General features: G+C 41.6%; 1 protein-coding gene across 5 annotated transcripts in view; it reads right to left on the bottom strand.

The window, feature by feature from the left end:
• Positions 1-23,448, bottom strand: part of myo3b (myosin IIIB) — a 198,974-nt gene that overhangs the window by 93,146 nt on the left and 82,380 nt on the right. For all 5 annotated transcript variants that reach the window (XM_077217020.1, XM_077217025.1, XM_077217021.1 and 2 more), the window contains one exon: positions 22,972-23,101. In XM_077217020.1, the coding sequence (XP_077073135.1) occupies positions 22,972-23,101 (130 nt within the window). The remainder of the gene's footprint in view (positions 1-22,971; positions 23,102-23,448) is intronic.

Below are 23,448 nucleotides of genomic sequence, written 5' to 3' on the forward strand. Positions count from 1 at the left end.
GCGGTCTCCTTAGTAGCCCTGAGAGAAAGATCGGTAGCCCGACGAAGTTCACGAATATCGTCATGACTGACTCCCTCACTACTATCCAGATCCCCCAGCAGGTCAGCTTGATAAGCCTGGAGCACTGCCATAGTATGCAGACATGCTCCAGCTTGACCTGCTGCCGTATAAGCTTTGCCCACTAACACCGAAGTGGCTTTAAGCGGTCTAGTGGGCAAAGCCGAGGCTTTCAGAGACGATGCGGGACCAGGGGAAAGATAACTGGCTAAATTCTCTTCCGCCTGGGGCATCGCCTCATAACCATACTCTTTCAGCCCTCTTATTCTCGAATAAGTGTTAACATGAGGGCTGAAAAGACGTGATGAGTATGGTTTATTCCACGATTTAGAAATCTCATTGTGCAAATCGGGAAAAAATGGAAGCCCTCGTGGTGGAGATAATGTGGTGGAAGATAAAAAGCGCTCATCTAATTTGCTTTTAGGACGAGTGCCCTTATTCTCAGATGGCCATTCAATATTTAATTTCTCTACAGCCCGCGACATAACATCCACCAGCTCATCATATGCTGGGGAAATAAATTGTGAATCTCTTTCCCCCATGTGTGTGCTTACACTCTCCACACTCATCACATCAACCTCCTCGGAGGAAGAGCAATAAAGTAATGGAGGGCTCTCTCCCCGGGCGAAAGAAACCGCAGAGCGTGCTTCCGACACCGGGGAGAGAGCACTGGATCTCTCGGGTAAGGAAGGAGAAAGAGCCCTCGGACCCGTCTCCAACCCCTCCGAAAGATCCTTTTGCGATCCCCAGGAATGCATTCTCCGCGCCGCCTCAGCAGACGCGGGTCCTGATCCCTGTGGATCGCGAGCCTGCCCACTCACTTTATCAAAGAGTGACAGGCGAGAGCGGAGCATGCGAAGCGGTAACATCTCACAATGCTGGCACTCAGCCCCCTCGAAGGCTGAGACCGCATGCTCCACTCCCAAACAAACGACACAAAGCTCGTGTGTGTCCCCACCCGTTAAATAACGCGGGCAGGGAGAAGCACACTGTTTGTACACTTGTTTAGTTTCCATCCTTTTCCGCAACAGACAACAGTAAATAGACAGAGACAAAATGACACAGATCGCTTGCTGAGACACAGAAGCTAATGCCGCGTTTCACCGGGTGAGCCTTTATCCCTTCCTGGTCATGACGTCACCCGCCCGTGACGCTCATTCTTTCCATTGGACTAGTTGACATTGATGCTCAGACGCATGCACGCTGGGGGCGTTCCCAAAGCGTCAAGTGACGCATCGCGAGTTCCCTCGAAAGGGAACATGAAATAAGTACATGAAAAAAAAACACTGAACCGACATTCAACCAACATCTGTCTTTAGAGCGAACAAACACTCTGTCTAGAGTGAACGCAAACATCAAGCTTATAGAGCGGTGCCCGTGTGACAACACTTTGTAGGCCAAAACGCAGAAGCGAGTTGCATTTTAGCACTTCCGTTTCCATCGTCCCAAAGTCTTTTTTAATGGGATTTTTGAAATAAGATCTGTGGTAAACACAAGCTCAAGACATTTTCACGTTTTATTCTATAACATAAAATACATCAGTATTACCCCACTCGTAATTTTTTGAAGCTGTTACGTGTCTTGAAAAAGGCGGTTGCTAACAAGTGGCTAAATGGGACTAAAGAGGCTATCGAGGAGATGAAACGCCATCACGCCGAAAATGTCAGCTCAGTTGGCTTTTTCACGTAAATGACACTTGTACGTATTCTAAATAAAATATATAGATTGTACTGAATGTCAGCTTGCTTATTCGGCTCAAGATAAGGATTTATTGAGTCCACATGTCATGCAAACAAGAAACTATGCTTCTAACCACCGGTCGAGAGCTGTCGTTCCAACTCTGCAATGCTGTTTGCGAATGTTTGGTGGAATGATGGTTTCGGGAAACACAGACTCGTTGAACTATGCTGATAACAATGGAACTTGCGAACATAGTTGGCTAACGATGCTTTTGGGAAACGCGCTCCTGAGCGGATCGCTCTCAGTGTTTTGGTGGTACCTGGGAGGCTCAGCGTTTACAGTTTTGGAGGTGATAAACCCATGAATGGCATATAATAGTAGTCAATGAACAATAAACTGGTTTAGAGAATGTATTTTAACATAAGAAAATCATACTTCACCTTTAGAGTGGGGAAAAATTACCTCTCATTCAAATGAAGATAGCTGATATAATTGTGTACATATAATTTGTTACATTAATATTGCACTTTTCTCAGCAATCAAAGTGCTTAAAAATGGAAGGCATATTTTACCAGAACGCTTACTGGTGGAGAGGAGACAGAGTGATGAAGACAATCAGTATATATATATGGGGATGATTAGCAGGCCATGATGGACAGAGGACATTGGGCAAGTTTGGCCAGGATGTTGGCCTACACTTTTTTTTTTTTTTTTTGAAGGACATCCAATGATTTTAATGACCACAGAGAATCAGGACCTCGGTTTAATGTCTCATCCGAAGGAAGACAAAGCTACATGTGACATATATTACAATAGGTTTGTGAATAATGTTTTCTGGCTTTCAATTATCCTGTAAAGTTAAATGGCTATAATTACGCAATTTATCATCAACAATTACAATTTAAAAATAAAATAAAAAATAAATACATAGTAGAGGTGTCAGTATTGCGTGGCCTTCATCCACATTACTTTAGTATAAAGATGCCATTAAACATATTTAAAGAACTGTCTTTATGCTGCTTCTACATTAGTTTGGAGATTTAATGTGAAGATATATTTTTGGTTAAACATTTTAATGTTTGCTGTAAATAATTACATATACCTGTATGATTGATTAGTTATTTTTTAATTAATTAACAACTCTAATAAAATGTAGGGCTGTTTTCTATTCTATATAACCCATTGCAATAGTGATGAATGGAGACATGCAAATTGTCAGATATTCTGATCAAATTACATTTAATTATTTATTTTAAAATCAGTGTGTGTATATATATATATATATATATATATATATATATATACCCCTGTTGTGGTAAAGAATTCACTCAAACAAAAGGATTCCCTAAATAACTAATTCAAATATATTTAGCAAAATAATGTTTTATGTCCATTTACAAAATACATAAAATATTAACTTTAAATACATTATTATAATCATTTAAACTGTGAAGAAAAAAAAAACCTTTCACTACATGAGTACGTTTCTACAGAGAGAACACAGAAACCAAAAGAGAGGTCAGGACATGAATGAAAGGAAATCGCGCGCGTGTGTGTGTGTGTGTGTGTGTGTGTGTGTGTGTGTGTGTGTGTGTGTGTGTGTGTGTGCGTGCGTGCGAGCGTGCGTGCGTATGTGTGTGTGTGTGTGCGTGTATGTACACTTCCCATCAGGTCAATCTGTCTGTTAACTCACAGGCCTGTGAAAAAGGATGACACCCAGCATCTCTCCTCACATGTGCTTCTGACACAAGCTGCCGAATGAGAGGCAGGGAAAAAAGAGAAAGAAAGCCCTGTGCATTCACTTTGAAAATTAAGCCCAGCAAGATTCTCACAGAGAACAGCGGCCCAAGCTGCCACTTGTGTTGCCTTTCTATTGACCAGAATAGTCAATGTGCCCTGGATTATAAAGCAATCCCTGCTTCAGTATGACACCTTTCATCCAAGCGTATGTGTGTGAAGCTGTCGGCACAGAGGACAATCAAAGTTGTCAGACAGCAGTCTCTACACAAGCTGACTTCTGCTGAGGAAAGCGCCTTCGTATCTCCTGGCTTTTCCTTGTACTTCATCTCTTATTCAGAAGCTCTCTGCTCTTTTAAGTAAATATGAAATATTCTTGAAACTCAGCACGGTAAACAGGCAAATGTGATCGTTCCAGTCCGAGATGCCCTGCCCACATCTTGACCAGAGGCGGTTTGAGAGTCACGATAGTTCTGTCCACTTTAAAGGGCTTTGGGTTCTTCTACGTGGGCCACTTTAATCAGGGGATGGTCTGCTGGGTCGGTTTAGTGTGACTAAGACCCAATATCACAGTTGGAAAAGCAGCAAGGGATGTTGTAAGCCTAACACAGCACTGCCCTGAGGTCAAGCTAATGTTGAAAGAGTGGCAAACCTATTTGAAAGATTGTAATACTTGTGAGAGTACAACACTGAAAAGGATGTCTGATCGAATATCATATATGCTACAATGAATACAGCAAAGTAAGTGCAGAAAATAAAGGCCCGGATATACTAACGGAAATGTTTTTTTTTTCCCTTCGTTTTTCACCTAGGGGAAAACTTTATCGACCTTAAAGTCCCCCTGTGATGAAAATCAAGCCTTTAATGTTGTTTCAATCAGATCAACGAGTGATCGTCAACGAGTGGATCTCTGAGCTGGAGTGAGTGAGTGGAGGCGGGGCTCATTTGTATATTCATAGAACCCCGTATACTAAATGAGGCAAGGGTGCAGAGTTACATTCAAACCATTTTTAGGGCATGGAAAAAAATTTAAGGAAAACCCATTTAAATATGTCATTTTGTTGATCAAAGATGAGTTTTAAGGGATTACATTATTGACTACAGGGGGACTTTAAGACATGATCTAGAAAAAAACTTGAGGAGAATCTGGGCATTTGGAACATGCAAATTTATCAGTCTAAACATTGGTTGTTGTGTGACGTGGTTGATTACAGCTGAAGGAAGTATTTCCACAAATTTGAGAAATACATTTTTTTACATTTCATCAGAATTATCTGTTGCATTAGCACAGATAAAGAGAATCTCGACTCAAACATAGAGCAAATCCTGTGTTTTACCTCATGTACTTTCCTGATAAATTTCCTAATTAATACACCTTTAATAATTTGTAGATTACATTTAACACATTATGCTTTCATGAAAACATTTGAATTTTTTTCAAATGTTTTTTTTTTTGAATGATGTCATTTTACATGTTTTTCCACTGCATTCACATCATTTTGACCCACCGTTGCAGCCAATGTGTTGTTTCAAGGACTTAAATTCAGTGAATCATTTTGTAAATGGTTCAATTTATTCAAAGTTTTAAAGAGCATCCATCACTACTAATTGCTGCTTACTTTTAAAACAATAAGATATTGTTCATTTCAAAACAATATGATAATCCAGAAAGACTAACATAACAATAATACAAATAACAGCTTTGCATGAAAGTACAAAGACAACAACCAACAAAGACTGAACTGAAACACAGAACTATAAATACAATGAGTAAACGAGGAAGTAAATAAGACACAGATGAACAAAATAAGTAACAAAGGGAACAAGATGAGAACATACTTGGAAACCAAGGTAACCAACACACACAGGATATAAACAAGGGAAATGTGAATGAAAAATCAGAGTACAAGATTGGATGACTTTTGGATGGCAACACAACATTTAATACGTGACAGTAACATTCTGTTAACCATCTGTTACGATTTCTTCCCCATGGAAGAAACAAAGTCATACAGGTTTGGAATTACATGAGGCTAATACAATTATGACTGTGTGGGTTTTATTATAGAGGGTTTTCACTACATGTCATCAATCCGGAAGTCGGCCATTTTGGAGGCACTGAACGTAAACAATGCCACTGAACTCAACGGACTTGCATATTTGGCTTATTATTGTTGCTGCAAAATGGTCGTGTTTTGGTCTGTACTAATCGGTCACACCGGGAAAAAACATTGAGTTCTATAGACTGCCAAAAGTTAAAGAGAAGGGTGCAAAAAACGGATGAAAGAAGGTTTTTGTTGTAATAATTTTCTGCTTGTCCGGCAATTTGCAACATCACAGCCAAGTTTCGGCAGCGAATTTCAGCATGTTCCCTATAACAGCGTCAGACGTTTACATTTAACGTGGCGTGAAAAAGTCACATACCACGGGAAATCCGATCAGAGCGTTCAGACTGAAGCGGATTTCCTGATATGTGATTTAAATAGGATTTCAAACCACATATGGATGTAGCTTGAAATGGATTTCATGTGCTTTTTTGGCCTGACAATCTGAACGTAGCTGTTGTGTTCACGTAATACATACAGTAAACATATATACAGTTATAGTTCTCTTATTCAGGATGCCTGTTTTGCGTTGCATATTCTGACACTGTGAGGCCACCATAGGTGTGCGCTGTTGTTGTGTGAGTTCCGGAAATAAACGAGTGAGTTGATGCATTGGAAGTGAAAGTAGTTGTTATTTTTTACCAGCATAACATTGGCGACGAGGATTTTTTCTCTGCCACCTCCGGACTACTTTTTGCCCCTCCCTGGCGAACCTGTCGTTCCTTGGAATCAGTGGAGAACGTCTTTTGAACTGTACATTTTAGCCATTGGATTGGATAATGCCAGTAGCGTGAGGAAGCGCGCTATCCTACTGCACTTGCTGGGAGCGGAGGGGAACAGGATTTTCAACACCCTCGATGGTACTCTGGACACTTACGATGCTGTAATTACAGCTTTGACTGGACATTTTGTGAAATCACAGAACATCCTCTTTCAGCGGCTGGAGTTCAGACAAAGATGTCAGCGCCCTGTTGAGTCTGCTAGGCAGTTTGTGGCAGATTTAAAAGCCTTAGCACAGCGCTGTAATTTCGGGGTCAAGAGGGATGAACTTATTCGAGACCAGCTAATTGAAAAAACGTCTAATCCCAGAGTCCAGGAGGAGTTGTTACTCAAAGATGCAACACTTTCACTTGAGGATGCATTGACACTCGCCTTACAAGTAGGGCTGTAGCGATACACTAATCTCACGATACGATACGATACACGATATTCAGCTCACGATACGATATATATCACGATATTCAGCCAATGATACGATTCGATACGATTCGATATAATTCGATACACTTACATCATTTTCTGAAAGATTTAAAGGGGACAGAGTGATTTTGGTGACATCTTGTGAGTGTTCCTGTTCCATTTACTTGGATTGAATTAATTGAACTGAAAACTAAAAACATCAATTACACAATATATGTCTCTGACTGGACAAGTTAAGTTATTCATTCAAGAGCTGTGAGTGCCTTTTGTAGTTTGATGAGCATTAATGGCTCAATCGTCAGCAGGTTTATTAGACTGCTGCCCCTTTAAGACGAGTGCAGATCTAATAGGTGACTGATGCACCATAATTTTCTCCCAATTATTTATGTCCATTTAAGACATAAACTGTGTTTAAGTGAATAAACTGTGTTTAAGTGAAGAGCTGGTCATTTTTATATATGTATATTTGATAGTTTAGATGAGTAGGGCTTTTCTTGTCTCCTTGCAGTCCATTTCGGAGTGCGCGTCGCCTTGTGAACAGCTCTTGCGCAGATTTTTGTGCTTATAATAGCTATTTTAATGATTAAGCAACAGTAGATACTGCATTTTACAACAATCACCGATCATGCTGATTCTGACGGTACGTTCGGGTTTTAGAAAGAAATGACAGCGCATCGCTGTGAAAGGGAGGAAGTTGCTTGCATCTACTCTAGTTTGTAATGGTTTCATCTCAAATATCTTCTTTTTATAATCTCTAAAAGGCGAAATCTAAAATAAAATTAGAATAATATCTCAGATCTAAAGTGTAACCACGTTTTAATGTTTATTTCTGTCACTCATTAAGGGCTGTGATGTTGTGCGCGCTGTGGCTCCGCGTGAGAGATCGCTCTCTCTCTGCTGTACTGCGAATAGCAAAATTGCATCACAGTCACAGACAAATGGTTTAAAATTATTATATATAGAACTGGCTGGTGAGATAATCATGTTCAAGATTACGTCTTTATAGCAATAATAAATAGTACGTGTATTTTCTTTATTTCCCCAGTAGCCTACCGACAGCAGAACCGATAACATCCGAGCTTTAAAGCGAACGGGGGTAAACTCGGGGGATTTGAATGGGACTTATGTATCAATACTTGCGGCTTAAAAATCGATACTTTCTTGGGGGGGAAAATATCGATTTATATCGCAGAATCGATAAAATTGCTCAGCCTTACTTACAAGTCGAGACGGCAACTCAATGTGCTGCTAAAATAGCGGAAAACAAGTCTCATACGGCAGTTAATGAACAGCCAGTGCAACAGCTATCAAGCTCAGACAACCTGACTGACCCTGCTGCTATACAGGTCGCGTGGCCCCAGCAAACACGCCAGCAGAGACGCTGTGGAAATTGTGGCTCCACCCGTCATGCCACAAGGTCTCAGGACGGCCCTGCTAGGGGCCAAACATGCAGACGTTGTCAGAAACCTAACCACTTTACTAAATGGTGCCGGTCTTCTCTAAGTTGGACTTACGTCAGGGCTATTTACAACTTCCTCTGCACCCGGAGAGTCGGAACCTGACGGCTTTTATTGCCCATACTGGCCTATACCGCTATACGAGGATGCCTTTTGGTCTCAGTTCGGCGCCAAGCTGTTTCCAGAAGATTATTTCCACAATCCTCGCCAGCTGCCCCGGTACCGTGGCCTATTTGGATGTCATTGTGGTACACGGGCCAGATGTTGACACGCACAACAGCCAATTGGAACAGGTATTTGACTCCCTCAGCCGCCACCACGTCACCTTAAACACTGAGAAGTGTTTCCGAAAGTTCTCCGAAAAGGCCATTGATTTTGTCGGGTTCCGTGTGTCGGCAGATGGTATCTCCCCTCTCCAGTCGAATGTGGCAGCCATCAGCTCAGTCCCCAACCCCACGACAGCCTCGCAGCTGGCTTCGTTCTTGGGGATGACAGCCTACTACATGCGTTTCCTGCCACAGTACTCCTCTGTCACGGCCCCGCTGAGGATGCTGCTCAGGCAGGATACTCCCTGAACCTGGACTTCTGATTGCCAGGCAGGATTTGTCGAACTGAAGCGCCACCTCACCACGTCTCTGATCCTGGCACACTTCCAGCTGGACTGCCCCACATTCGTGACCTATGATGCGTCTGCTGTGGCTCTGGGCGCTGTTCTGTCACAGCTCCATGACGGCGCGGAGAGGCCCATAGCCTTCGCCTCCAGGGCGTTCAGCCCCACCGAGCAGAAATACTCGGTGGGTGGGAGGCCCTCGCCTGCATTTGGGCGTGTGAGAGGTGGCTTTTGTACCTGTATGGACGGTCTTTTACCCTACAGACGGACCACCAGGCCCTGACAGCCCTGATGTCCACTTCGGCGGAGGACACAGGCCCCTTCGCCTCTAAAGATGGTCAGACCGCCTGCAGCAATATGACTTTCAGTTACAATTCACGCCTGGCAAGACTAATGTTGTAGCAGATTTTCTGTCCCGCCCTGCCGCCATCCAGTGCTCTGCTGTCTCTCCAGAGGATGAGGAGGAGGTAGTTCACCTGGTCAACTCACCACTAAAGGACACGGTCTCCCTCCGCGACCAGGAGTCCGCCTCAGCGGCCGAGCCAGTTTTCAGCATGCTTCGTGACTATATCAGACATGGTTGGCCTGCCCGCGTGCCGCCAGAACTGGAGCCATACTATGGAGTGAAGCATGAACTGTCATGCTGGGGTGAGGCCTGCATCGCTCGTGGCCTCTGTGCTGTCATCCCAGTGGCCCTCAGAGGGTGTGTCTTGCAAATGGCACATCAGGGACACCTCGGCATCGTCAAAGCCAAACAACGGTGCCGTGACGTTGTGTGGTGGCCCGCCATGGACCGTGACCTGGAGGGACTTATTCGCTCCTGTGCAGCATGCCTCACCAGTGGGAAGACTGGGCCACCCGCTTCAACTCCACTATAGCCAGTAGACTGGACGTCTGCACCATGGGACCACTTACAGCTTGATATCTATGGTGAGCTGTACAATGTGCCTCAGCATCAGAGGTTCCTCGTGGTGGTCTACGACCTGCACTCCAAGTGGCCTGAGGTGGCTCCCATGGGTACGGTTACCTCTGCTGCTGTGGTCAACTTTCTCGACCAGCTGTTTTCGCACTGGGGCTTGCCTCGTGCAATTACCACGGACAATGGTCCTCAGTTCCTGTCCTTGGAGTTCACCACCTTCCTCGCCAACAAGGGTGTCACCCATATCCGAACCTCTGTCTTTCACCCCCAAGCCAATGGAGGGGTGGAACGATTCAACCAATCCCTGAAAAATGGACTGCGTGCTCACATGTCTGAGGGATACTCCCTGACGGCCGCACTGTCACAGACCTTTCTCCACTACATAGCAAGTGCCCACTCTACAACAGGGGTCTGCCCTGCCGCACTCATGCTGAAAAGGGAGCTTGTGCTTCCCCTGTCAAGACTCCGTCCACCAATGGCCGCGGGCCCACGGCCATGCCCAGCAGCAGTAAAGGCTCACGTCAAGAGACAACAGAGTTCCATGAAGCGGAGGTTTGATGAGAAGAACAAGGCTAAGTGGCCTGCTATCAGAGTGTCAGACTGGGTCAGAGCCCGCCGGCCCCACAGAGCTAACAAGCTGTCATCATTCTGGTCAGCTCCGCACCAGGTCAGTCGGCAGCTCGGCCCAGCTTCATTTAAGCTGACTGATGGTTCCCGCTGGCACGCTAGCTGCCTGCGCAGAGTGCCCTCTCCTTTTCACCACCCTCACCTGGCAGGGGTGGAGCAAAGCAACCCAGCAACTGAGCCGGCCCCTCATGTGTCGGATCCCATGGCGGCACCTCCCGCCCAAGCTGTTCCGGCCGCTCAGGGCACCGCTCCTGCTTCAGCCCCGCTGCCGGCTTCCCTTGTTCCTGAGCCCCGGCCTGTCAGGGTTCGTACGCGCTCTGGGCGCTTCGAAGACTTTGTTGCTACCTTTCACGTTTGAACATTCGGAGGGGGGGGGAACAACTCATGTTGTGTTCATTTAATACATACAGTAAACATATATACAGTTATAGTTCTCTTATTCAGGATGCCTGTTTTACTTTGCACATTCTGACACTGTGAGGCCACCGTAGGTGTGCGCTGTTGTTGTGTGAGTTCCGAAAATAAACGAGTGAGTCGATGCATTGAAAGTGAAAGTAGTTGTTATTTTTTACCAGCATAACAGTAGCCTATGTCGGGATAAGAAACAGAAGGAAGAATAGCGGTAAAGGCTAGAGAAGCTTGTTCGCATCTTTACCACATATTAACTTTAGTTTGTCAAAATTCTTCTCTATGATTTTGCAGCTTCCATTTTTTTTCCATGCTGTTGTTTACATCGAGTCTCTCCAATATGGCCACGCATCCGGGTAACTGACCAAATCTTCTATAATGAACTATCCCTATAATGGTACTAAGGCTCAATGAGAACCTGAAAAAAACATCCTGTATGTTTCACTGGAACTAATCTAACATAAAGAAATGTAAAGGACCTTTCAAATACAACTGCACAAATCTAATCACATTCAGACTTCACAGAGTTGAACTGTAGATACTGTCAATAAGCCAGTCTGACTCGACTCATTCGCTCCATATGTACAAACTGCTCAACAATACATTCTGCACTCTGCAATTTCCTATACAGCAAAAACACCAGCAGTTCCTCTCCAGTGACCACGAGAGCGGCCGTCTCTAGCTGACAGTAACCAGAACACCATACGGTTCTCTTCTAACACACAGATGTCCTATGCAAATCCAGTGCACAGAGGAGCACACACATGCAGTGTGGCCACAGGCCTGCAGTAAAAGCCCCGTGGAGTTTTCTAGAAAAGGGCCAAGCCAAACATCCCGAATCTACAAATCCACACAAGAGCTCTGGCTTTAGGGGAATTTGTTCATGCAAATATAACCCATTTCCTCTAAGAAAACAGCAGCAGATCTGTAGGCTGACCCCAGACCCTAACCAGACCTCGAGAGTGCGGCCTTCTAAGGCCTTCAGGGTTTATTCTGCAGCTCCAGAGGTTTGAAGAGACATACACTATAACCTCTGTGGAACTTATTTCAATGCTGAATCTTATTAGAACAGCACTGAGGAGTTCATGGCACTCAATCTCAGAGTTACAGATCTCTCTGAAACGTTAATTGTCCTAAGGATCTGAGTAAACTAGAATAGCCTGTACTCTTCAGGGTAACTTGTAGGCTTTTCACACTATGTTTGACCTTGGGTCATTTTTTAACTACTGGGTAAGCAATGTTTAACACTTACAATTCTAAAACGGTGTTATGACTGTCTTTAACAATAGATTTTGATGTTTTTGTGGTTTTAAACGTGCAATAGCGAGTGGCCGTTGATACCGTTTTCTATGCAGTGACATTAGCCAATCATAACAGTGGGCATTTACTGACAAGCCTTAAAGGAGCCGCCCCTTAAAAACTGATCATTTCAGACAGAGGGGCAGAATGAAGATATGACATTTAAAACTTGTATGTCATGTATTTAAATATTTGTAATTACACATTTGTAATGATGAAGTTGCAATTTAGTACATATAAAATATATTGAATGCATTATAAAATATCAAACTACAGTTAACATTATAATCAAGTAGGCTGCTTTACATGTGCGTTAGTATGTTCAAGTAGCCTATATAAGTGTACTTTTTTTAAAGCACAACAAAGATTATTAAAACTGTAATGAATAAAATTTTTAATCTGATATTATTACAAAGTGCACTTTTTAAAACTTTAAGACGTGTAGCCATGAATAGTCATGAAAGTGTTTAAGAACACTTAAATTGACTTTTAATCATTAATATAAACTATTTTTTTAATCAAACTTTAAGTTAAAACTAAAGTGATGCATCAATACCATTAGTATGTAAATAAAAATGTTAAGGGTTTGCAATCGTACCATGTAAAATTATATTTAAAAAAAAAAAGCATAGAAATATGGTTATCCATCTGTAAATCGCCATAAAAACATGATTCTAATTTTATAACGGACCTCTACAGCATTTTCAAAAATATCATTTATTCAGCACAGGTCTTATGATCACGCTAAGATTTTACAGCATGTACATATGCTAAAAACATCACTGACATCAAAACAGCGTGTATAACCAGCACAGACACGATCTGTGACAGTGACGTGTTTGAATCATCAAGCCTGCCCCCTAGCGGTCCCAGCTCACTCTGCACTCATGAGGCACGTGTACTTCACCAAGGACAGATCCAATCAGGGTCTGCCAGAAGTTTAGAGATAACAGCACATATAGAGAACAATCAAAATATATGCAAATTAAACCCTCCAGGTATTTTACCCAGCAGATTCAAATGATTAGGTTATTTAAGTATAAGAAAGATTATGGCTGCAAAATTAAAACAAATAAAGGTTCAGTCATTCTTTGTAGCATATTAGATTAATCAAAAACACATTTCTTATAGGAAAAAAACAACAACTTTTTTCTGCATAGGGTTTGTAATGCTTTTGCTTTTAATATGATGAGGTATTCAAGGAAACTCTAGGTGCACGCCGAAGTCATTTTATCATGAGGATTTATTAACTCAGATCATACATGCAAACATGAGTGCTAACTCTTTTATCGCAAGATGCATACTGGACTGTTCAAAGCTATATTGCATCATTTTACTGACATGTGACATGGCCAATAAGAACACAGGATACTCTGTCTATGCATATGATTGGTTCTTAGCAGAATGTAAGAATACTACATCCCCCTTCTTTTGAAATAAAACGATATAAGGAAAAGTATTGCATATCACATTAACTAAAAAGAACATTCAGCTTTCAAAAAGTCACATGCACGAACTAAAGCACCAATAGATTATTCTACTGAAGAATTAGCATACTCTATGTGTTCACATATTAATGTATTGTCACATATCGAAAACACAACTGTTTGAACAATTTTTTTTTTCTTAAGGGCAGCGATCCGCCTACACCCTTTTACAATTACAGATCCAGAATGACTCTGGGCTTTATCTGGCGTCCATATCTGGTTCTGTAAGGAATGGGCAGATCACCAGTATGGTCAGGTGTGTGTATAATACCATTGTGTGGTGCACTGTTAATGGGTGTTTCACACAGCTCCGCACCATCATGCCCTGAGGATATGTCCGAACAGTCCTGGGGTTCCTTCGTGTCCAGGAGGTGGCGTCTGTTTCGTCGATATTCCCATCCATCAGGAGTACGCACGTGGAATGATCTCTCAGTGTCGGCTGTTCTGACAATAACGGCTGGTTTCCAGTATCCTTGCTCCCGTACTCTAACTGCCTGTCCTTCCTTGAGCTGAGATAAGGGTCTAGCCGATCTGTCATAATAGCTTTTTTGATTCTGTTGTTTATGCAACCTTTTTGCTCTGACATCCTTCCTGCTGACAATTTTTGGCAAGAGCTGCTGATTGGTGTTTGGTAGGGTTGACCGCAGACGGCGACTCATCAACAGCTGAGCTGGAGACTTGAAACCATCAACAGGGCTGTTGCGATACTCCAGGAGACTGAGGTGTGGATCACTTTTGTCAGCCTTGGCCTTCTCCAGCAACATCTTTGCAGTTTGCACAGACTTCTCTGCTAGTCCATTACTTTGCGGATAGTATGGACTTGTGGTGGTATGCTTAAATTCCCATGTTCTTGCAAACATTGCAAACTCACCCGAGCAGTACTGGGGGCCGTTGTCTGAGATGACAGCCTCTGGAATGCCATGTCGTGCAAAAGCAGCTTTTAGTTTGTCTATCACAGCAGTTGAGGTTGTGCTGCTGAGCTTGTCCAGCTCAAAATATCTGCTGTAGCAGTCTACTGTCACAAGATAATCCTCATTGCTCCAGGTGAACAAATCCGTAGCCACTACTTGCCATGGCCTATCTGGAATTTTGTGACTGATCATAGGTTCTTTGGTGTTGGAGGGGCGAAATGTGAGGCAGATTGAGCATTTCCTAACTATGTTCTCTATTTCTTTCCCCATCCCAGGCCAGAACATGATGTCACGGGCTCTCTGCTTGGTTTTCTCGATGCCTAAGTGACTGGCATGTACACGTGACAGCATGTCTGAACGAAGACTTGTGGGAACGTCAATTTTTTCACCTTTGAAGATTATTCCATGCAGGTATGAAAGCTCATCCCGGTGGTTCCAGAATTCTGACACACTCACAGGACACTTTCTCTTTTCATCAGGCCATCCTCTTTGTATCACTCCTTTCAGTGTCTGGAACTGTGGGTCCTTATCAGTTTGAGTTCTGATTTCCTCCAATTTTGAGTCACTGACAGGAAGACTGCTGTACACTGTGTGCACTTGAATATCCATACCCTCACTAAGGCTTGTATCCTGGTCAGACAGCGACTTTCTGGACAATGTGTCTGCGACAGGGATATCCTTGCCAGGTCGATGCACAATGGTGAAGTTGTACTTTTGGAGCTGAAGGATCATCCTCTGTAGCCTTGGGGGAACTGATGCCAGGGGTTTCCGCATTATTGACTCAAGCGGTTTGTGGTCACTCTCAACAATGATTTGACGGCCATAAATGTATTGATGGAAGCGCTTACAGCCGAATAGTATGGCAAAAAGCTCTTTCTCAATTTGAGCGTAATTGATTTTGCATTCAGAGAGTGACTTTGATGCGTACGCGACAGGTCTTCCATCCTGCAGCAGAACTGCCCCGAGCCCATACTTTGAAGCATCGACTTGTAACCTGATCTCCTTTAGAGGATCAAAATAGGCCAAAACTGGGCCTGTTGCACATGTGAGGAGCTCTTTTATCTTCTCGAAGGCTTTGTCATGCTGGGCATCCCAAACAAATTCACTTGACTCCTTTAGGAGCTGTCGCAGCGGTGCGTTGATTTCAGAAAGGCCAGGTGCAAATTTGGAGAGGTAATTGATCATACCTAGCACTGTCTCGAGTTCTCCTTTGTCTTTAGGTGGCTCCACGTCTCTCACAGCAGCAACTTTGGCAGGGTCGGGCTTTACTCCCTCAGCAGTGAGGAGATGTCCAAAATAGCTCACCTCTGTAGCACAGATGATACTCTTGTCTGGATTGAGCCTGACTCCTCTCTCTCTGGAGCGCTGCAGCATACCATGGAGATGTTCATCATGTTCAGCTTTGGTCTTACCATAGATGAGGATATCGTCAACAATGGCCATGACCCCATTCAAACCTTCATATGTTTCATAAATTTTTCGCTGGAACTCATCTTGGGCTGAGATCAGTCCGAAGGGAAGACGTCGGAAACGGTAACGCCCAAAAGGTGTGTTGAAAGTGGTCATCCTTGAAGATTCCTCAGTGAGCTTAATAGCCCAATAGCCTGATCTAGCAGCTAGAACACTGAAATATCGGGCACCAGCTAGCCTGGACGTTATGTCTTCGAGGGTGGGTAATGGGTAGTGAGGTCGCTTAATGGCCTTGTTAAGGTCCCTTGGGTCCAGACAAACCCTTAGCTGACCTGTGCGTGGTTTTTCAGCCACAACCATAGAGTTAACCCATTCGGTAGGCTCTGTGACTTTAACGATGACATTCTGTCTTTCCATGCTCTCAATCTCCTCTTTAAGACGGCTGCGTAGTGCGAGAGGAACACGTCTGGGTGGGTGGACTACTGGGGTTGCATGCGGATCTAAGTGTATGGTACACTCACCAGGAAATAGTCCAATTCCCTTGAAAACATCTGCAAACTCCTTCAATATTGGCACTTCCATCTGTGTTTCTGTAACTGATAGTACTAATTTGATGAGTCCAAAGTCAATGCATCCTTTTAGACCTATGACAGGGGGTGCATTTGTGTCGACTACATAAAAAGTCATAGTCATCTCAATGTCCTTGTGCTTGAATTTCAGGTCACATTTGCCTTTTACCGCCAGGCGTTCACCACCATAGCCAAACAAGGGGCGAGATGTCGGCTGCAGAGTGCACTGAGTGTTGAGCTTGTCATACTCGTACAGGGAAATGACGTTGGCAGATGATCCAGTGTCTAGCTTGAACTTAACTTCAAGTTGTCTTGGACCTACTTTGATATACACAAAAGCTTGCTCTGTGTCTGAACCCTGTCTGCCCTGTGTCACTGAGTCAATAAACAGCTCATCATACTCATCAACTTGGTCTGAGTTTTCTTCGCTTATTACATGGACAGTTTTCTCAAAGCTGGATCGACAGACTTTTGCAAAATGGTTTAATTTACCACATATTTTGCACACTTTTCCTTTTGCAGGGCAGTGAGATCTATCTGTGTGAGGTTTGTTTCCACAGTAGCCGCATCCTTTGTGGTGCACTGGGATAGCATTTCTTGGTTGCCAATTTTCGCTGTATTTTTTTTGTATTTAGCGTTGCGTTGCTTTGGAACTGCGCCTTTTGATGTATGGCGGGAGATTGCGTGCACTTCATGTTCACGTGAAGCACTCATGCTGTTTGAAATCGTTTTTAGCTGTGCTTGCGCCAACTCATGAGATCTAGCGACATCTATCGCTGTTTCGAGCGTTAACTCGGAGCCCACATTCAAAAGTTTCTCTCTCACTTTCGGTGAATGTATCCCGAACACAATGCGATCGCGGATCATTTCGTCACTGTTTGCATAATTACAGTCCTTGACAAGCAAACGCAGGTCTGTCACAAACTGTTCAAAGGGCTCTTGGTTTCCCTGCAGTTTTTCATGGAATTTATAACGTGCGAATATCACATTCGCTTTGGGCTCGACGTATGCCGCGAAGCGGTCGTAATATGACTTTAAAATCTTTGCGTCATCTGCAGACAGTGACCATGTATTAAAAATATCACGGCCCTTCTCTCCGTTCCACAGGAGAAAATAACTACATTTCTCATCCTCACCCTTTGTCTTCAATGGTCCGCTGAACATCAGCTCCGCGTGCTGTTGAAACTTGCGCCATGCATCAGGCAGGTTAGTTGCTTCCCAGTTTATCGTGGGCATTGGAACTCCAGCGATATCCATCCTTGTTCGATCCGTTTACTCTGACACCATGTAATGCTTTTGCTTTTAATATGATGAGGTATTCAAGGAAACTCTAGGTGCACGCCGAAGTCATTTTATCATGAGGATTTATTAACTCAGATCATACATGCAAACATGAGTGCTAACTCTTTTATCGCAAGATGCATACTGGACTGTTCAAAGCTATATTGCATCATTTTACTGACATGTGACATGGCCAATAAGAACACAGGATACTCTGTCTATGCATATGATTGGTTCTTAGCAGAATGTAAGAATATTACAGGGTTCTTGAGTTTGTTGAGGATTACAAAAGTTCTAGAAGTTTCATTACAGGTTCTTCAGATCAGTGTATTTCTGGGCAGAGCCGCCCCGAGCCTTTTGGGGGCCCTAAGCAGAATTTGATTTGGGGGCCCTCTCCCACTACGCGAAGTCACCTGTGCTTGACAATTATTGACACAAATGTCACGCAATAATGATATATTAGAAATGAATACAGTGAGGTTATGTATTAATACAAAATAAACACTTAATAAAAAATAGATGCCTACTTAAATAAAAAAGTTTAACTTTTACTTTACTCTTTTACTAACTCTTTGAAACTTCTTAAAACAAACTGTCTCAAAACATATAAGATAAATTATTTGCAAAAAATAATGACAAAACTGAGAAATCAGAAACATAATAAGAGCAAGGGTTCAACAATGACAATTATTGTTGAAAACTGTAAAAATATCATTATTATTTCTCAACTGTCTCAATACAGTGTAACTGTCCTCATAATCTTTTTTATTATTATTATTGTAACAGACTTTGTTGCATTGTACATGACAGAATCCACCAAAGTATGTTACTATAATACCGGTAATGATGTACTGGCGCTCGTTGTATGTGTGTATGCAATCTATTTTTCCCCTCGGGGCTTGCTGTAGATAGGAATGGGTCGTTCGCACTTGGTACTGGAGTGTCGCGGGTTTTTGGAGTTAGTGATCTGATGTGTGGTATAATAAAGTGGAGAAGAGTTCAAACTGCTATGTTTATTATTTATTCAAACTGCTACCCTTACACCTAGAAGGTTAAGTTCCCCTGCGGCTATTTTCTCCAACTTAAATCGATACCGTGACTATGCGCAGTTGCGCACGAATTGTCTAAGCACTCGCGAGGTGTCTAGATTATGCGCATGACTTAAACGCTGGCAGACACAGCAGCAGTTGTTGGCAGGTATATTGATCATGAAATCAGAATTTTCTTGTCTTGAATTAGTGATTTATTCATTCATTCATATTCATTCATTCATTTATGTCACTTGTTTAAGTCATCTAAAAAAAACAAAAAATTAAACTCGATTGGGGCAGCCGCTTAGTTCGCTTATGCCTCGGGCCGGCCCTGTTTCTGGGTATCTACTCATGTGAATTAATTGTTCTTATATTTATACATCAAATTTATATTAAAAGGTAGTGTACACTACCATTCACGATTTAAATGTTATTGGGTTTGGAAGGATTTTTTTTATTATTATTTAAGTCTCTGCTCACTAAAAATAACAGATACCCCTGTAATATGCTAATTAATTTGCAGCTCAAGAAATATTTCTTATTTTTGTCACAGTTGAAAACAGTTGGACTGCTTAATATTTTCGTGTAAAAACAGTGATACATTAAAGTTCAAAAGAACAGCATTTATTTAAAATAGAAATATTTTGTAACATTATAAACGTCTTTACTGACACCTGTGATCAATTTAATGCATTCTTGCTGAATAAAAGTATTCATTTCTTTAAAATTTCTTTCTTACTGATCGCAATCTTACTTTTTTATGTGGGTTTACATTTAGGAAATGTTAAATATCATGCTCATTATTGCTCAATATAATTTTTTTTTTTTTTTACTTTCAACATCAGGAAGCATGAACATAACTTTAAAAAAATCACTGAAACAGTAAATCGTCCATATACTTTTTTCATATTATTTCAAAAATCTATGATCTGGGATGTGAAATGGGAAGCAACCATTAACTTATCTCTCTCTCTAGACAAACCTCAAAATTGACCAATGAAATTATCCTATCCGTTTAGCGAATTAACCAACACTTTATCGTAAGCTCAACACATTCATTTAAAAACACTCCAGTCTTTCAAATCCCTGAGTTTTTCACCGGGTTTCCACTATAAACACTCATTAACAGGTAGCCGTAGGCAGCGGCCAGCTACTAATGGCTTAACTGCAGAGATGTATGAAAGTACACATCTTATAATTACCCAGCATGCTCCTATTCACACCTCACTAAGTCTAGTGACCGTCTAGCAACTCTTGGCTTTATTAAGCACCTGCCTGGCAGAACGATAGCAGAGGAAAAGCAGTTTACTGGGCTAAATAGCTGCTTTTCTTCCTCGGGGTATTTGAAAATCTTATCGCTGGAATATCCCAAACTCCAGTAGATAGCAGAGAACCAGCGGGAGCCTAGCGGACAGCTTAGAGGAAATGAAAACACATCCATCCACAGCTCTATCCTTCAAGTCTATCCCACTATTCTTCTGCCTGGAGATCAGCCACTCCAGAGATAATGGGGGGAGAGATTTGTATTTATAAAGAGAGAGAGAGAGAGAAACAGAGAAAGAGAGAGACACACAAAAAGTGGCGAGAGGATATGAATTCAGCTGACTTATTTGAGTCTGAACGTTTACAGGCTACGTTCAAGCAATCATGCTCTACATCAGACCAGACATTTTGAAAATGGTGCTGAATTTCCATAAACTCAATATTCTCACAAACACACGATATGGGAAGCACTTTTCACAAAAAGGGTACAAATTGGTGTGCCATTATATTATATATATATATATATATATATATAATGGCATATATATATATATATATGCCATTATATATATATATATATATATATATATATATATATATATATATATATATATTTGATTAAGTACTATTGAACATTATATTTTAACGAAGCAAGAAAAGCACTACAATGCTTTTCATGTCATTAAATTATTAAATCAGGATCATTTTATTTAATCATTGACAATCTATCAAATGGAAATTCAATGTAGAAAAAATGTGTGTACAAATAAAAACTGTAATACTTGTATTTGTTTATTTATTTATTTTCTCTGATGAATATATTTTTTTGTAATATTATAAATGTATTTACTGTCATCTTTACTGTCATGTATGCATCCTTGCTGAATACAAATTTTAATTTATAAAAAAAAATTTAATCTGACTGCAATATACCGTGTGTACTGTGTTCACATAAAAGAAACGCATTTTGAAGTTGATTGAATTTATGGGAAATATAAGTTTATCAATAACTACAAATCAACATTTGGTCCCAAGCTTTATTTAGGCTAAATCTTCAAACCTGTTATTTGAAACCCTGTGACCCATTCTTAGCATTTTTATATACTTTTATACTGATACATTTCATATTAAAACTTTATACATTTTTAAGAACATATGTTTTCTATTTTGTACCCTATTTGTGGAAATATGTCACTGCATTCTCTCAGGCCCTGTTTACACTAGTGTGTTTGCATTTTAAAACGCATATCTTTTGCTACGGTTATGCCTGACATCCACACTACTCCGGCGTTTTCGACCCTCGAAAACAGACGTTTGATAACGCTGTTTCAGTGTAGATGAACCAAAACAGAGATTAAGGCGTGGCTGCCCACTTTCACTCCCTGATTGGGTCTTCTGGATCATTGCATATCGTTCCCTGATTCGTCAAGACAATATCATATGGCCATTACGCTACCAGACCAAGACAATAACAGACCAGCCTCGTAAACAATAACATGGATACGGAACTGCAAGCTTTGCTGACTTTGTTCTCCTTTTTAGCAGCCATTGTACAGTTAAACTGCATTTTATAACACTGCAACTGCCTACGTGCGCAGGAGGAAAGCTATTATTAGAACTATCGGCGACAGATCTCATTTCGAGCGGTGTAAGCCCTACATGGAGCGCGCATGCCCAGTGTGCATGGTCATGTGACATGCGTTTTCGGTCGTGTAGTGTGGATGGAGATCGTTTCTGAAACGCCAGTATGGACGAGGATCGTTTTCATTGTATCACACCATGTTAAAACGGAAATGGACTAGTGTGGACATATCCTAAGTAATGTGACCTCAGTAATGTGTTTAATGAACTGTTTACAGCTGATATTAAAAAGGCGTTTTGGTCGATCGGATCACAAGTGGACACTGATAAATACAGGAGTAAACGGGTCTAAAATGTTTTGAGCTTGTCCACCTTCAACCACTTCCAGAGGTAGTAGAAACACATTTGACCGGATTGCTTTCGTAGTGTAAACACTCATGTGATCGAATGTGTTCAAACAGCCACAAAACACCGTTTTCTCTCCGTCTACTGATCTAATGAGTAACATTATGAGAAGAGCTCTAGCCAGACGGGATTTAAACTTTGTCGACTGAAGACCCAAGTTTGGCTTGAAGATGAAAAACATACTAAACACAATGTTCTCTCACCATTCCTGATTTCTAACACACACTCACAGTGTTTGGCTGGTCTTGTGTCTATCAGAGAAACTTAAGCTGATGATCTCCGTATGTTTCACTGTCATCTCCCAGACGTGTTTCTTATGTAAATTGAGTGAGCTTATTTTGTCCATTATATCGAAAGATCTGAAAAAAAAAACATACATTTATCCCAGGAAAAGACTCTCCTCGAAGAAATCAGGACAGAAGTGTTTGAAAGTGGACAAAAGAGATGGATTACAACACCAGGTGTAAACGGGAACGTGTCTCCCTCGTCTACTTGTGATCCGATCGACCAAAACGCATAAAATGACAAAGAGAATCAATCTTATTACAACAGGTGTCTGGGCTGAAGTGTGAACATCATCACTTTCAAAAGACTGCTTTATGTTTTACTACAAACATTCACACCAACAAATCTTAACATTTTACAATCCACCATCAGGAATTTTAATGTAGGTCAATACCTATCACCCACTGGCCCTGACATGACCCGGTGACCTCTGGAATGGGCTGTGAAGCATCTCTAGCAATTGAGATAAGTTTAACACCATTACTAATTTTTCCCATCAAATGACGCTCTGTTCTAACCTCCTAGATTCTCTTTGGCACCAGGGTATTTGATCCGACAATCGAGTCTGATTGGCTAGAGAGGCGAGAGAAGGGACACCACAGATATGACATGAACAGCTCACAGGATGAATGTTTAGTGATTCTGGTACCTGTTTTAGTCAGAGGACTGGAAAACAGCTGCTGCAGTAGTTTGTTGTCTGACGTTCTCAAAAGCACCACGATGTCTGCAGGAAGAGTGTCACGGTTCTTCTCCAGGAAACCACTGACATTATACAAGACCTGACAGAGAAACACATATTTTCAATAAACAGAATCATTACACATCTTTACATGTGAAAAGATTTGTTAAAGAAATTAATACTTTTATTCTGCAATGATGCATTAAATCAATGTAAAATAACAGTAAAGACATGTATAATGTTACAAATATTTCTATTTAAAATAAAAGCTGTTCTTTTGAACTTTGTATTTATGAAAGCATTTTCAAAAAATATATTATATTTCCCTAATAATTTTCAACATTGATCATAATAAGAAATCAGCATATCAGAAATGATTTCTGAAGGATCATGTGACATGGAACACTGGAGTAATAATACTGAAAATTCAGCTTTGCCATCACATTG

This window comes from Siphateles boraxobius, unplaced genomic scaffold, assembly GCF_051911475.1.
Source record: "Siphateles boraxobius isolate OS27281-9 unplaced genomic scaffold, OSU_SipBor_1 7, whole genome shotgun sequence".
NCBI classification, from domain to species: Eukaryota; Metazoa; Chordata; class Actinopteri; order Cypriniformes; family Leuciscidae; genus Siphateles; species Siphateles boraxobius.